Source organism: Merops nubicus, unplaced genomic scaffold, assembly GCF_000691845.1.
Source record: "Merops nubicus isolate BGI_N331 unplaced genomic scaffold, ASM69184v1 scaffold4663, whole genome shotgun sequence".
NCBI classification, from domain to species: Eukaryota; Metazoa; Chordata; class Aves; order Coraciiformes; family Meropidae; genus Merops; species Merops nubicus.
The window spans coordinates 59,544-74,652 of record NW_008596814.1 but is presented as its reverse complement, the minus strand read 5'-3'; the positions used below and the strand labels follow the sequence as shown (position 1 = coordinate 74,652).

At 39.1% G+C, this 15,109-nt stretch overlaps 1 protein-coding gene across 1 annotated transcript in view; it reads left to right on the top strand.

The window, feature by feature from the left end:
* The window catches only part of IGF2R (insulin-like growth factor 2 receptor), a 52,246-nt gene that overhangs the window by 14,667 nt on the left and 22,470 nt on the right, over nt 1-15,109 (top strand). Inside the window, exons 9-26 of the mRNA XM_008936490.1 lie at nt 137-317; nt 1,177-1,280; nt 1,726-1,890; nt 2,224-2,364; nt 2,745-2,891; nt 3,786-3,917; nt 4,323-4,470; nt 5,477-5,654; nt 6,228-6,343; nt 6,763-6,925; nt 8,489-8,668; nt 9,723-9,824; nt 10,508-10,609; nt 11,239-11,410; nt 12,704-12,871; nt 13,434-13,577; nt 14,265-14,443; nt 14,832-14,919. Coding sequence (XP_008934738.1) covers nt 137-317; nt 1,177-1,280; nt 1,726-1,890; nt 2,224-2,364; nt 2,745-2,891; nt 3,786-3,917; nt 4,323-4,470; nt 5,477-5,654; nt 6,228-6,343; nt 6,763-6,925; nt 8,489-8,668; nt 9,723-9,824; nt 10,508-10,609; nt 11,239-11,410; nt 12,704-12,871; nt 13,434-13,577; nt 14,265-14,443; nt 14,832-14,919 — 2,610 coding nt within the window. The remainder of the gene's footprint in view (nt 1-136; nt 318-1,176; nt 1,281-1,725; nt 1,891-2,223; nt 2,365-2,744; nt 2,892-3,785; nt 3,918-4,322; nt 4,471-5,476; nt 5,655-6,227; nt 6,344-6,762; nt 6,926-8,488; nt 8,669-9,722; nt 9,825-10,507; nt 10,610-11,238; nt 11,411-12,703; nt 12,872-13,433; nt 13,578-14,264; nt 14,444-14,831; nt 14,920-15,109) is intronic.

The window sequence follows — 15,109 nt, the reverse complement described above, 5'->3', positions numbered from 1 at the left end:
TCACTATTTTTCGTTTGTGGTGTCACTGGCAATTTTTCCAACTCCATGTTTGGAGACAGGAAAAACGTCCTCTGTAGATACTTGGGTTTTTACATCTGTTTGGCTGTGCTAGAACACTTTTCCTTTTGTTATTCAGATTATGTCACACCATATGAAGCCAAAGATGCCAAAGGGGAGTATTACTATTACTTGAATATATGTGGGAAAACCACTGCAGGTAACTGCAAGGACAGCACAGGGTATGCTTCATCTTGCCAAGTAAAGCTGTCGAGTAACCAGCAAAAAGTGGCAGGAAGATTTCAGAACCAAACCCTAAGGTGTGTAAAGTCTCTTTAGCCCTGCTAACTAGTCTGATTGGTCTTTATTTTCTACTTTAATGCCCTTATTTGTCATGTAAGCAATATTTGATACAAAATGCAAGTAGTTTTACTCGTTTTTTTATAGGAAAACTTAGTAGTATAATGGGATAGCATTAGCAAACAAAAGGAGCAGATGAGGTTACTAGAGGCCATTGCCTAGACAGGGAGGAAACCTTCATGGACTTCCATGTCAGAATTGCAGACTGTGCTGTGCTGCCTCTAGTGCTCTTTGAGTTTTGCATGTAAAGGAGCATCAGGTTCAGATGTGTTGGAAGCTGTCCTCAACAAGAGGGAATCTCTGCTGCCTTTGCAAGACCATACATTAATCATAACCAAGACTACTGAGGTCCAGGATTTTATGATTTAAAAAATATTTTTTTTAAGAACTTCAGGATTTCCAAGCAGCATATGGGGGCAATAGTTTGGATGAGATTGCAATGCAGAGATCATTCACCTACATATGATTTTCCATTTTGTCTGTGAGCACATGACAGACTTGTTGGAATGATCTTCCAGGAAGTATGACTTCCTCCACCTGCAAAAATAGCCATGCAGTAAAGTAATGGGAACAGATATTCCACCAAGCTAGAATAGCTTTAAAGTGTTCTTTAAACTCTATACAAATTGATGAGGAGTAACCAGAAAAATCAGTGGATACAAGCCTTTGTTTCAGTGGAAATGTCAGTGTTTGTTGAACAAACATTTTGTTTCACTCTGAGGGAGACAAACAAACAAGAGTGTGGTTTCTGTTATGTGAAGAATACTGTGTGATTGTGTCTGACCCTACGTTTCTCTCTAAAATTGACTTTTTACTCAGATACTCTGATGGAGATCTCACTTTAATTTATCCAGATGGGGATGCCTGTAGTTCTGGCTTTCAGAGAATGACTGTCATAAACTTTGAGTGCAATGAAACAGCAGGTGAGCTTAATAAACTCTTAACTCTGCTCAGGGTTTGCCTTCTGTGCTTTCTAGTAGACTTTATGTTCAAAGGGATGCATGCTTTGAGCCACAGCTAACACAAGGAATAAATATTGTTAGAGTAAGCACTGATTTCTATGCCTGGCAGGATTATTTTATTCTGTGTAGTAGCACTACTGTTTTAAATTTACACTGATCAAGAATACTGAGATATAAAAGAGCCTCATTTCTTAGCCAACAGTAAAAAAAAAAAAAAGTACAAAACCAAACCAAAAACCAACCCCCCATAAACTAACAAAAGACCCCACCAAACCAAATTAGAAGTGCAAGTCTTGTGGAGCAAAAGGGTTTTTATCTTCCTTGCTCATTGCTAGTCCTCAAGTCTCCTTGCTTTTTTTCCCTTCCCCCACTGGAAACCTAACAGCTGTTTATCATCCATATTAAGGTAATGATGGCAGAGGATCTCCAGTGTTTACTGGTGAAGTGGACTGCACCTATTTATTTACCTGGGATACAAAATATGCATGTGTTAAAGAGAAAGAAGATCTCCTTTGCAGAGTTACTGATAAAAGAAAGCACTATGACTTGTCACCTCTGATCCGCAGTTCAGGTATGGCAATGAAAACTAGCTTTCAATTACTTTTGTCTTGAGTTTACATGCTGTCTCTAGTGCAATTCTATAGCTGAACATTATCAGCTTTTGCTTTTCTTAGTGAATTTCTAGGGTACTGGTTTTCACTTCCCTCCTTCCAAAAGGAGTTATGGAACTCCCTATGGAAAAGGGGCCTTATGAAAGCAGCCTTATCCATGACTGCTGTGGTTGCTGTCATCTGAAGTGGTTTTAAACATGGGTCCTTTTTTTTGAGATAAAAGGCATTTTGGCATGGAGATGCTAGAACAATTAAGTCTGATGACTCGTTGTTAATGACCCCCTGTGTTTCAGAGTTAGACCAGAACTGGGAAGCTGTGGACAGTAGCTTTTCGGAGGTAGGGAGGAAACATTATTACATCAATGTCTGCCATAAAGTGTGGAAGAGAGGAGGAGCTTCCAGCTGTCCAGATGGTGCTGCTGTTTGCTCTGTTGGTGAGTCTCTTTATTTGTTGGTGAGTCTTTTTATTGGTGGTGGGTTTTTTTGTAGTTTTTTTGTGTGTGTAGTTTGTTGGGTTTTTTTAAGGCTCTGAAGGCTTGGCACTTCTTTTGCAAATGGAGTTGGCCTCAGTTACTTGAGGAACCTATAGTTACAAGCACATTTTTCTGGTGCTCCCAAAGACCCTAGAAGAAATGCAAGTAACTTTTTCTAACTAAAGAACTGCAGACTTTGTAGCATGGTTTTGGTGAGGTAAAAATAAACTCCTAATGATATGTGCTCTTAAGACTTTCATTTTGGCTAGCTAACTTTACCTTAATAGTGTAAACTTCACTGTTCCAGGGAAACAGAAGTGATTTATTTACTTTCTTTACAGATAAACAAAACAACAGTAAGAATCTTGGAACATTTATGTCTTCTCCTAAAAAGGTTGGAGAAAATATTCAACTTACCTATTCAAATGGAGACATCTGTGATGGTAAACAAAAGATAAAAACTGTCATCACTCTAATTTGCAGACCAGGTGAGAATATCCACACCCTGTTCTCTGATCCAGTTAAAAATTGGAGGTCATTTAATAAGTCCAGGCATGACTGCTAAATATTAGCATGTGCCTTTGTCTTTTGTTTCATTCTATGAGAAGCTGACGCATTGTGACTTGTTTAGTAGGATGATAATAATTTAATTGCAAGTATTAAGCTCTATTCACCTGTTATACAAGTACTCTTTAAGGACCCTAGAGTAAGTTTCCAGAAGTAGGATTCTCCCAAACGTGATGAAAATGTTTAAGTGTTGAAAACTCCACAAATACCTGTAAGCTATACAAAACAGTCTTTCCCTTGATGGTCTTGATGGGAAAGACTGGTTCTGAATTGAGATTAGATACTTCAACCTTCTCTTCCAATAAGTATGTTTTGACTCTAAGCTACTTGCCGTTTATGAACAGCAGAAGCATTTGCAGAAGTAGTTAATATTGTTCATCTCCATATAATAGCCCACTAGTTTAACCATGTCCCGGGGAAGTAGAAAACCTGTATTCCTCTGCCTCAGCCTGAGGAAGCTGAATTCTCCAAGTGTTCTGGCTGTTTAGGATCAGGTGTTGCACTACTTCCTAAGAAAGCTGTTGCTTTGTAGCAAAACACCAGGTTTGTGTATCAAAGCAAACATTTTTTTTTTCAAAAAGCGTGGTAGTACTTGGGACCAGATGAGCACTGCATCTTCACTTCTGGGGAAGGGGATGCAAAGAATTTGTGCAAGGAATCTTTGGTTCTCTTTAGCCTTCATTTTCAGAGGAGAGGTACTTTAACAGTTAGTCTTGGTCTGCTGTTGGGGAGGAGTTAATTTTCCCAAGGCTTGAATTCCTAGTTGCTTTTGGCAGCCTGTCTGTATGTATAACACATTGTTCTTGTGATACCAGGTGATCTAGAAAGTGCTCCAATCCTGATGTCTGCCAGTGTATGTTCATATGCATTTGACTGGTATACTGCTGCTGCGTGTGTCCTGTCTAAAACTGAGGGTGATAACTGTCAAGTCTCTGATCCTCAGGCAGGTGTGTATTTATCTTCATCAAACTGAAAGGTCATGAGGGATAGAACTTGTCACAAGAGTCCTTCTGATGCACAAGAAGAAAGCAAGTTCGGCCGAAATCTAAGCACCCACAACATTAGAGCACAGCAATTTTAAGCATGTGCATATGGAAGATCAGAACAACATGAGCTTAATAGTCACCTAGTGTGTGTGGAGGAAAATAGGTTTAATGTGTATTTTACTGCAGCAAATCTCTCTATAGGAAAACTTGCTTTTAGTATGTCCATGTTGTTTCTGGAACAGTAATTACATAGAAGGAGACTTGTTGGGGGGGAGGTGAACTAGCTGTGTGTCTGGTAGGATCAATACACATGAGAGATGGCAGAAAAAAACATTGCACTGATAAAATTTATTCCTTCCTGATTAGGCTTCTCTTTTGATTTGTCACCTCTTGCCAAGAAAAATGGATACTACGTAGCTAATACTACTAAATACTTGTTTTACATAAACATCTGTGGCAGTGTGCCGGATGAGTTGTGTGACACAAAATCAGCAGCATGCCAAGTAACACATAGGTGAGTAATTCTGTAATAGGTCTCTTATTGCATGATGTATTCTCTGTGTACAACAGTGACCAATTTGCATGTAGAATAATTACTGTGCAGCTTTCATGTAGGTAATTTGCTTGTAAAATAATATTAGGTAATGTAGTAATTATGTTGTTGGCTGTTTCAGGTGAAGTGCACACACGTGTAGTGTTGCTTACAACTAGCTTTTGAGATTGAATGTGGCCATTACTCCCCCGTAGGTTTCCCACAGGGACTGTAAGCTGTAGATAAGTGCTTCAGCTGTATTAAGCCAACCTACAATTTGGATTCAGTCAGCTGGATTTCAAGAGCTGGCCACAAGAAGTACTGCTGTGCTTGGGATAAGCAGTGGCTGCCTTATGCAGAGGTGGTGCCAAAGATGTGTTAGAGTGCAAACACATGCGGCTGTACTTGAGTTGACGCTGAGTTACTCTCCAGCCAAAGAGATTACACTGCAGACACTAAAAATCATCTTCAGGGTAACATGGTCAGGCTAGGTCTGATAGAGCCATTGTAAAGTGAGAGTAAAGAAACCCTCCTGAACAAAGCTGGGCCTGAGCTAAGAGTATGTGAAGGCAGTTTTCTTCCCTGAGTGAGATGACTTGCAGTTGTGCAGGTAGGTCTTCACTGTCCACAAATATTTGCTTGGAAGCAGTCTGAGCTTGGCATTAGGGTGTCTACTGCTCTGGAGAATGGGAACTTGATCTTTCTGTCACTCTTCTATAGAAAGGAGTGTTAAAATTTACCTGATATCTAAGGCCTTAAGACACAACTTCTTTCCTTTCCAAAGGAGGACGCCTGTTCATGTTTTAAGTTTTCTTTTAGCAGCATTCTATTCATCCTAGCTCACTTAGGTCTAGTCATCCTTATTTAATTCTTTTGTCGTAATATGGTGTCTTCTGTAAACTTAAGTGTGTGCTTACTGCTTGTAAGACATTTCTCAGAATTAATTTTGCATTCTGTCCAGTCTCAAAGCCCACTTTTTCTTTTCTAGTAAGGGTCAGTCTTGGAGTCTTGGACTGCCCAGTTCCAAACTTTCATATTATGATGGTCTGATTCAGTTGACCTACAAAAATGGTACAGCATACAACGATGAGAAGAAAACACGACGATCTACCCATATAACTTTCCTGTGTGACCATCTGGCTGGAGTAGGTCAGCCTGAATATCAGGTGAGAAGTTCTATATGAAGGGAAGGATCTCCATCCCAAAACACTGATAGTAGTTCCTGCTAGTCCAGTGCAAGCAGAGATTCATAAATGGAAATATTCAGTATCTATAAAGCAGACTAGGAGAAATAATTATTTCTCTTGGTATATCTGTCTCTTGTTGCAACCATAAAGCTTTTATTGACCACTGAAGAGTAAGCTGTTCACCTGGATCCAGATTCATACTTCACTCGTCTCTAGACTGTGTAGTTACTAGTGCTTTTGATAATTTTGTATTTCTCACTAAAAAAAAAAAAAAAAAAAAATCAAACTGGCTTAGAGCTAATAAGTGGTAGGACTATGTTTTCTGTGACACAGCAGATGGCAGTTATATTGCCCTGGTTCTGTTACCTTTGGAAAGAGTATTTTTGGTGATGCAACAAATGACAAGGTGTACAACAAAGCAGACCTAAACAAATCAGTCTGTGAGATTATATCCCAAAACCAAGGGGAAATAAACTTAACATATAAAGGAGTATCTGTGAGTCACAAGGTATTGTGTGGAAAAGCTTCACTGACCTTTCTACTGTTTTTTAGGTAGAAGATAACTATACCTACAACTTCAGGTGGTACACTGAATATGCTTGTCCTGAAATGCCTCTGGAATGTGTTGTGACTGATCCCAACACCATGGACCAATATGACTTGTCAAGGTAGGAAAGTAACCAAAACAATGTAAGTTGGCTGTTCTAGTTTAGTGTTCTGGCTGATAGATTTGCACTGGATGAAGTTGGCTTCCTATGTAGACAGTACTAAAAACTTCATCTCTTGTGGCAATCTTAGCTACAAGTACCTTGAAATGAAGGCAGTGTTCCCCTCTAGTATATTGACTTGCCTCCTGAGACGTAAGTTGATGTTTTGGGATGGTTTGGCTTAACAAAAACTTAGTACTTTGTCAACTGTGTTCTACTTCCTAGAAGTATTCTTTTTAATATTAAACACTTAAAAATATTCAGAAAAAGTTATCCCAAAATGCTTTACGATTGCTCTATTTCTTGAGACTGACAGAGAAAGCTAGTGCGAATCTATGGGGATTGTGTTCTTAGGGCAGAACTTTTCTCTTCCTGCTCAGCTTAGCAAAATCTGAAAAGAGGGGTGAGAACTGGTATGCCATGGATAATTCAAGCCCCAATGAGCGCAAGAAGTACTACATAAATGTCTGTCGACCCCTGATTGCTGTCCCAGGATGCGACCGGCGAGCGTCTGTCTGTCAGATGGAGTATCGGCGTGATCATGTGGGTAGCCTTTCCATCCCAGCTGCTTTGCCAAGTGAGGGCTTTATGGGCTGTGCAAGATGGCCATCTGAATTCTGGCTTCTCTACACAATGGTGTTCTGTGTACCTGTAATGTTGGCACAATCGTTGCAAAATGGTAGACCTCCTGTCTCTCTTCAGAGACCAAAGCTTCAGTTTTTACATGTGTACCAATGTCATCTTTGATGTGCATAATTCCTTGTCCTGTTTTGCAGAGGCAGACGTGCTGCATCTCTTCTGTGCTGTGGTCTCAGAGACTGTTCAGCATTGCTTTAGAACAGACTGCTCTCCTGCATGTTCTGTCTTGCTTCTCTCTTGTTTTACACTGAACTTTAGAAGCAATGGGCTTTAAAGGTTCTTTGTCAACCTCCCTCTTAGCTCTCTTTTGGCTTTGAGAGGTACATTAGGCAGATGTTGCCAAACAAAAACACACAAAAAACCCCCCAACAACAACAAACAAAAAAACCCCAACCAACAAACAAACAAGCAAACAAAAACCCAACCCAAAACCCACGGGGTTGGTTTATGGGCTTCTGTATTTCTCTGAAATGTAACAATTTATCATGGCACTGTTTGTGCTGATAGGCTGGACGGATGCTTTGCCCAATGCCTGGCTTCAGTGTTACTCAAATTTACTGTAGGGAAAGTTGAACTAGAGGCTCATCAACCTGTCCTAATGCCTTCTGTAAAACAGAGAGAACAATTTCCATCCATACTGGTGAAGAGAATGTCTGAGTGACTAAACCTGTACATCACCATCATGGCACTTGAGATAAGCACAGGCAACCAGTAATTTTATCTTTGTGTTAGTCCTTATTATGTAAGGCTACTTACTGTACATGTGGGGAGACATTAGGGTTTCTTTAATTCATTGGTGAAGAAACTGGAGTAAATAGTAGGCACATTGGGTTGACCTAAATCAAGAGTTTTGGAAGTCTTTGTAGGCAGCTGCTTTGGAGCTGTATTAGTCTTTGTTTTGCTAGCTTAAAATAGTTTCTGAAAAATAAGGAACACCCATTATCTTGCAGAAGTGAAGATTAATTTTTACCTTGTTAGTAGCATCTACAGTTGTTCTAAAGCTCACTTTCTGCTAGTGTATTTTAGACTTTATTAAGCATGGCAGATCCCTAAGGTCAATTCCAAGAATGCCTGGAGGCTTCCACTTTTACTCTATTTTCAAAGAACTAGGCAAATTATATCCTGGTTGCTGCTCGTGATGCATAGACCCCCATAAATTCCTGAGCTGGAGAGATGAAGATGGCTGTTGTTGGGTGCTATGGGACATTAGTGTACTAAAAATAAAAATAACAAAAAACAAACCATGCCTTCTTGTGGAGCTTGTCTGTTAAGTATATGAAACTTCAGTACAGAATAGTGAAGTAATATGGGGACATCTCTACACCTTTGTTACCTTCAAAATTCTCAAGATAACCTTCTGTATACAAGATTCTTGTGATAGGTGTTTTTTTTTTTTTTTGCTTTTGAATGTTATCTATAACTCTTCATTGAGTTTAGAATGGCTGATATACTTTCCTTTATTTCTAGGTTTCTTACTCTGAAGTCACCTCCATTAGTAATCTTGGTGTTGCCAGCAAAGAACTAGTAGTTGAAAGACCTGGACATATTCTTCTAACTTATGCAGATGGCTCTGTGTGCATAGATGCTGATGGAAGGAAGACTACGTATAACACCACCATCCATTTCGTCTGTTCCAGAGGCACTTTTGTAAGAATAAACAATTTTTCAGTTGCTGCTTCATCATACCAAGTTTTCCATGATATAACGTGAAGTTACATGAAAGATGTGTGGGAGAATCATGAGAAGAGAGACTTCAGGACTTAAAATAGAGATGTGAAAACAAAGCTGACTTGGATGCTAGAGAAGCAGGTGTCTCACACTAACTAGTTCTTGTTTATGATGAAATATTCAAAAACTGACAGCCTCAGTGGACAGGGTTGTTTCAGATTAATCTAATTAGCATGAGAAATACAAGAGGACTTAAGACTGAGGAGTTATACATGCAAACACCACAGACCCTCGTAAGGGGAAAAACATTATAAAGTGCGTCTCAGGCTTGGCTTCTGCATCCTCTGTAGCTTATTGATTCTTGATGAGTTCCTAAGTCCATAAAGCTCTTGTTGATGCAACTCCACATACTGAAGCTTAGACTGAGGGGATAGTTATACTGAAACTTGCCTAGGCTTGTTCTTGCTCATTAGTGAATCTGCAGGTCCCCTACTCCCTTCACTAGCATGAACTTTAGCCCAAGAGGTTGACATGATGAAAATCTGTGACTTGGAGCAGTTGTGAGTTGCTTTGCTTTTGCCTGAAAACACTGAAATGAGGCGTGTATAATTAATACTCCTGTTACCTTGTTACCTCAGCTAACAGGGTTCTGTGTTGCTTGATTTTTTTTTTTTTTCTTCTTTTTTTTTTTATAGTGGAATATGCATTATACCCCAAAACTCTTCAAAGCTAAGACTGAGGAAAGGTCTGGTTCTCCATGTTGAGTTTGAGTGTTGAACTTAATCTGAATATTTAGATGTCAGATTTGGTTCTTTGCTGAAGCTTAATGACATGCCAACAGTTTAATTAGACAAAGTTGACAACGATGACCTTCAAAATAAATAAGGGAGAGGGAAGCAGGTTGGGAATTGAGTTTATTTGTAGTGAAATCTTTTAGAAGAACCTGACAGTTTCTCATATAGTGGAACCTCAAACATGGGAAGGTGTTGGCTGTTACACTTATTCTGGTCTTCTCTCTGCAATCTGTTTCCAGAGTAGCAGCCCACGGTTTATAGCTATTCAGGAGTGCATAGCCACATTCTTATGGGAAACTGAGGCTGCCTGTCCAATCAAGGAAACAAAAGATGATTCTCAGGTGAGAAAGGGGGTGATAATTGTATTCATAGTCTCAACTATTGTTTTTTTTTTTATCATCACTCCTGGTTGCTCTATTTAAATGGCTTTTGGAAAAAATTAACTACACTGAAGTATGAAGTTGATCATGATGAAGTCTTGTGATATCTTACTGCTTTCTTGAAATGCATAATTTCCCAAAGCATTCAAGTGCTCTCCAAGAGCAGCTTACTTGCTGTGACAAGGAATATTTCATTTGTTTACAAGGTTGCTAGTAAAACAGTTTATATGTAAGGTTAATTGTCCTTGTTTGTGTACAGATCATCTAATGAGGCTTTTTTTTTTTACACTGATCAACTAATTTGCTTCTAGTTTACAGGTCTCAACATAAACACTTTAGTGTGAAAACAACTCTCAGTTAGAATTTCCTTGCTGATAACTTGATAGATGTCATCTGTTAAATGACACTGATATTCTAGTGTGTGGCTGATGTCAGTGGACAACTGCAAAAGAACTGAATGAAGTGTTGCTACTGCCAGAGCTGTATTTTCCATGTCCAAATTCAGTTGCTGATTGGCATACAGCCTAGGAATAAGTGTAAATGACATTTTGGCTCCTTAAACAAGTCAGAGATAAAACTTAAACAGAAGAAACACAGAAAGAGAAAATAATGCTGTTGTAAATATATTTTTTTTTTTTTTGCAGTCCTGCTCTGTGCGAGATCCAAACACTGGCTTTCTGTTCAATCTGCAGCCATTAGCTTCTGAAAAAGGCTATATGACTACTGGCATTGGAAAGACTTTCATGGTAAGGATTATGAATGCAATCTGTTGCTTCTGGATGCTGTTGCATTTTTCTAGTCTTGATTAGTGAGCAAGTGGTGCTTTGACTCAGTCTTCTTAGGAAATTTTGGCTGGCAGGAAAGTACCATGCTTGAGAGGAGGAATGGAAGATAACTTGGTTCATCTCAGATGGTTTTAAGAGCACTGCTGGTTCTTAGCAAACATAAAGTAGCCACACTTTTGAGGCTATGTATGGTTTCCCAGTTACGGAATCTGTTGCATAATAGCAGTTTATCTGCTGGTGCTGTAGAAATGGACAGTGGAAGCTTAGAAAGGAATTTAGTCTGCCCCTATTTGTGCTCTTAATGCTACCTGCATAGGCTTAGGCTGTCCACAGCTGTTTTTTAGTCTAAGAATAAACTTGCTAAGCCAACTCCTATACTTGTAGTGGGGAGAACCTGGGGACTCTGTAAGCTGAAGATTGAGAATGTTGTTCCTGTATTATACTTAGTTGTCTTACAATTTAGAAAAGACATGTTCCATGCTGTGTGAGATAGTGCTTGGAAAGTGAGCTCTACTAATGCAGATGATATGGACCTAGTTTTTCTGATGCAGTTAATACTGTGCACACCCACATGTTTTCAAAACCTCTAGCTAAACATTTGTGGAATCATGCCAGACTGTGGTGAAATCAACGGCAAAGCAGCTGCTGGTTGTGAAGCAGAAAAGCTAACATCAGTGAGACTGGTGGAACTGGACAAAACCCTGTATCTGTCTGAAGGGTTTATTACTCTAACCTACAGAGGTCCTCTTCATGTGGAGTCAGGTGAGTCCAGGAAATACACAACAGACATGGATGGTGATAGCGTACAAACTTTCTGTGGATAGTCTTTGTTCCTCCCTTTGTGTGTGCACTAAACCCTGCTGGGCTTAGTGCTAGTCCATAGGAAGATTTTAGGAAGGAATGAAATCATGCAGAATTGCAATGGCTCAGTGGTTTTTTTTTGTTGTTTTTTTTTTTTTTCTCCCCCCCCCTTACTGAGTAGAAGGAAAAATATTGCTCCTTGCATGGAGAGATGGATACCCAAATTCAGGAAATGAGCAAAATCATTTCTAGCCTTTTTCTGTGAAGTCATTGCTTTAAGCTTCAATTTCATTAATACCTTCTTAAAGTTATTTCATATCTGAAAGGTCATTTCTCAGTAAGCTTATACTCTCTGAAGTGCAGTTTCTTGAATGAGTGCTCTAGTACCTCATTTACATCTACTTGATTAATCCTATGTGTTTTGAAGATAAGACTAATGAAAAATATATATCTCACTTTTGGATTTAGTGTGCTCTCTGAATGTAATGAAAGTGAGTGAGTTTTTGTTGAAAGGCACCTGACAACAAAAGGCTTTTGGGAAAACAGGTTTTTGGATTCAGGAGCCTCAGATGCTCCTGAATGTTTGTCTTCTGTACAAATTGCTATGGTGATATCTTATTTTCCCAGTTGTGATGTTTTTGTATCTAATATGCAATGGGAGATGTGATGGAGCTCTTGTGTATTTTGCTTTGAGAGCTTCTACCATTTTGATAACATTAGGATAGACTGACAAATACTACTCACCCCCATGGTTCTACCATTTCTTGTGGACTATGGAAAGTACTAGACAGAACTTACCATATGCTGCTTCAATAGTATAAGTATTATTTGTTCTGCAGTCATTACACTGAGCTTCTTACAAAGCCCCCAGATGAATAACTCTGCTATTTTTGATGTGATTTAGAGTTTGCTGGTACAGCTGACTTGATGTCTTATGCGTTTTCTGTTCTTCAAATATGTCATGTCAAAAACGTGGGAAACAGTTCAGTGAAGGTAGTTATGCTCTTGAAAATGTGTCAAGGCATTCTAGTCTCCAGTTTAGAGGGATGGTTGTGGCTGCTAGGCAACTTGGTACAGGTCTCTACAGAAGGCTTGTGTATTTACAGTTAAAAAAACATGAAGAATAAGGTAGTGTTTTCCTTGCAGCAGGTAGCAAAATTTTCTAACAGTTTCTTATTCAAGTCAAACGTTACCTTGAACTTAAATTCAAATATTGTAAAGTGAACCAGCAGCAGATAAGTGTTTGTTTTACAGGAGCATCAGACAAGTTCACAGTGACTTTCATTTGTAATGATTCATATCCTGGAGAGCTGAAGTTTGTACGTGAAGAGATAAACAGTGCGATGAACATCCATGATACTTTTTTTGAGTTTCACACAGCTCTGGCCTGTGCTCCTGCTCCTGTAGATTGCCAGGTTACAGGTAAGTACCTAGAATTTGGGCTATGTCCAACAAATGTTGGGAGGATTAACTGAATGGCAAATTTCTGCAGTGGAGGGCTTTAAGAATACCTGTTGTAAAGATGTTTTTAAGACCTGGAGTCTTCACAGAAGTTGTAGAGAAGGAGAGGAGGTAATCTGAAGCAGACTTAAAGGCAGCAGGCAAGAAGGTGATCTGGAACAATGGTACACACAAAAGTGGTAATTACTTTGAAAACCTCTAATCCTTATAATGATTGGGTGCTGCTTCAGCGTGACTCACAAAAAAAATGGGTTAATTTAGTATTAGTGTCTGGAAAAATGCACCTGTGAATTGTGGAGTACTTACTTGTGGGGAAATAACTGTCAAGGGAACTCTGTTCTACATTTGGTGTAGTGACACTTTTCGTGGAAACAGTACCTTCTCTCAATGAATGTCTAATGTGATTCAAAGAAATGAATTATGCATATTCATCAGTGAAACCTGTATCATTTCAAACCCAATACTGCTTCAAGTATCTAATAGATTGGCTTTCAGCTTATTATGTGCACCACATCTCTTGCAGATGCTGCTGGGAATGAGTATGATTTAAGTGACTTAAGCAAAGAGGGTGAACCATGGGTTGCTATAGACACTTCAAAAGAAGCAAAGAAGCGAACGTTTTTCTTGAATGTCTGCAAGCCTTTGCCCTATGTGCCTGCATGCCCTGGTAAGTCAAGTGGCAAGCATTTCTTAACGTGTGATATCTGATGCAAGACTTGATATACAGAACCATATCATTGGGTATGTTAGTAGGATTTTTCAACCTTGCCCATTCAGTCACTGAACTTGCATAAGCCTGAGTGAGGTATGTCAAGGATATAATAAACAGACTTACTCAAACTAAGAGCAGTCTTGATGCTCATCAGGAGGCTTGTATTGAGGTGTGTGGGAATGCATTTGGGAAAAATGCATTGGGGCAGTATTTGCAAGTATCCTTGATTTTTTTTTTTTTTTTTTTTTTATAAAAGAAGAAAGGAAAGCTAAATGAAGCCTGCTAATTGAATGAGGCCAGAATGAGAAGCACATGCCATGTCTTGTTGCACTTCTAGCCAGTCTGATTTATTTTACCTGTTGCTGTAGTCTTGTCTGTTTGTGGGAGAAGATAAGTTAGTGCTGTTTTAAAGATTTCAGTTAATGAAAGACAGTAACTTGTTCTATTCCTCAAAGGCTTCAGGCACACAGTGTTTCTAACTGTATTTATGAAAACACTTCCTTTGTGTTCTGCTTCAAGAGTGTGAGATGATCTTCTTTAATGTTCAGAGCTCTCTTAAAGCTACTCCACTACATTACAGTAAAGGTAACTCCAGTTGTCAAAGCTTTGAACCAAAACATAGCCCTCTTATTTTTCCTGTAGGTGGTGCCATAGGATCTTGTGTGAAATACACTGATACAAGCAAAAACCTTGGAGTCATTCAAATAAGCCCACAAGCTGCTACTGATGGGTCATTAAGCATTATTTACCTGAATGGTGACACGTGCAAAGATAAGCAACGTTATTCTACACGTATAATCTTCCAGTGCGATCAAACAATGGTAACTTTCTGTGCCAATTGCTATTGATGAGGATTTTAGAGTTTGGACTTACTATAACAAAACAAATGGTGTGTAGTTCCCTTGGAATTGAGAAAAAAGTCCATTTTGGGGGGCCTGGTTCTAAAAAGTAGTATCTTGTATGTGTAGGCTTTTCCCTTGTCTCTCCTGACAACTGCTTTCCTGAGCCTGTAGAGCACAACAGTGAACTTCACGAAGGAATTCTGTGAGCCACCAAAAGCAGCTGTTTGCTGAAAATGAGTACTAAAAAAAATGTTATAGTAGAGATCTTAGACTGTGTAACTGCAGCATGGAAAAGATTCTGTGTGTATGTTTTGAGACTTGCAATGTGATTGTTAGTAAGCCTCCTTTATATGGCCCTTTTCTATAGGGATCACCAGTGCTGGAGCAAGAGGATAACTGTGAGTTTGTATTTGTTTGGAGAACCTTGGCAGCTTGTCCTGTTCACAAAGCAGAAGGTAAGTGTAGTTATTTGAGCTTTAAAATATCAAACAAATCTCTGCAAGAAGTACTTGGTGCAACTGTGTTTTTGTTTCTTGCCCTGTGGGCCTTTCTGTAAAAGGTGCTTGCTTGTGGACAAATGTCTAGCTTTTAGCCAGCTAAGAGTCACACCTAACATTACAAGTACAACTTAGAATGGCAGGCAAA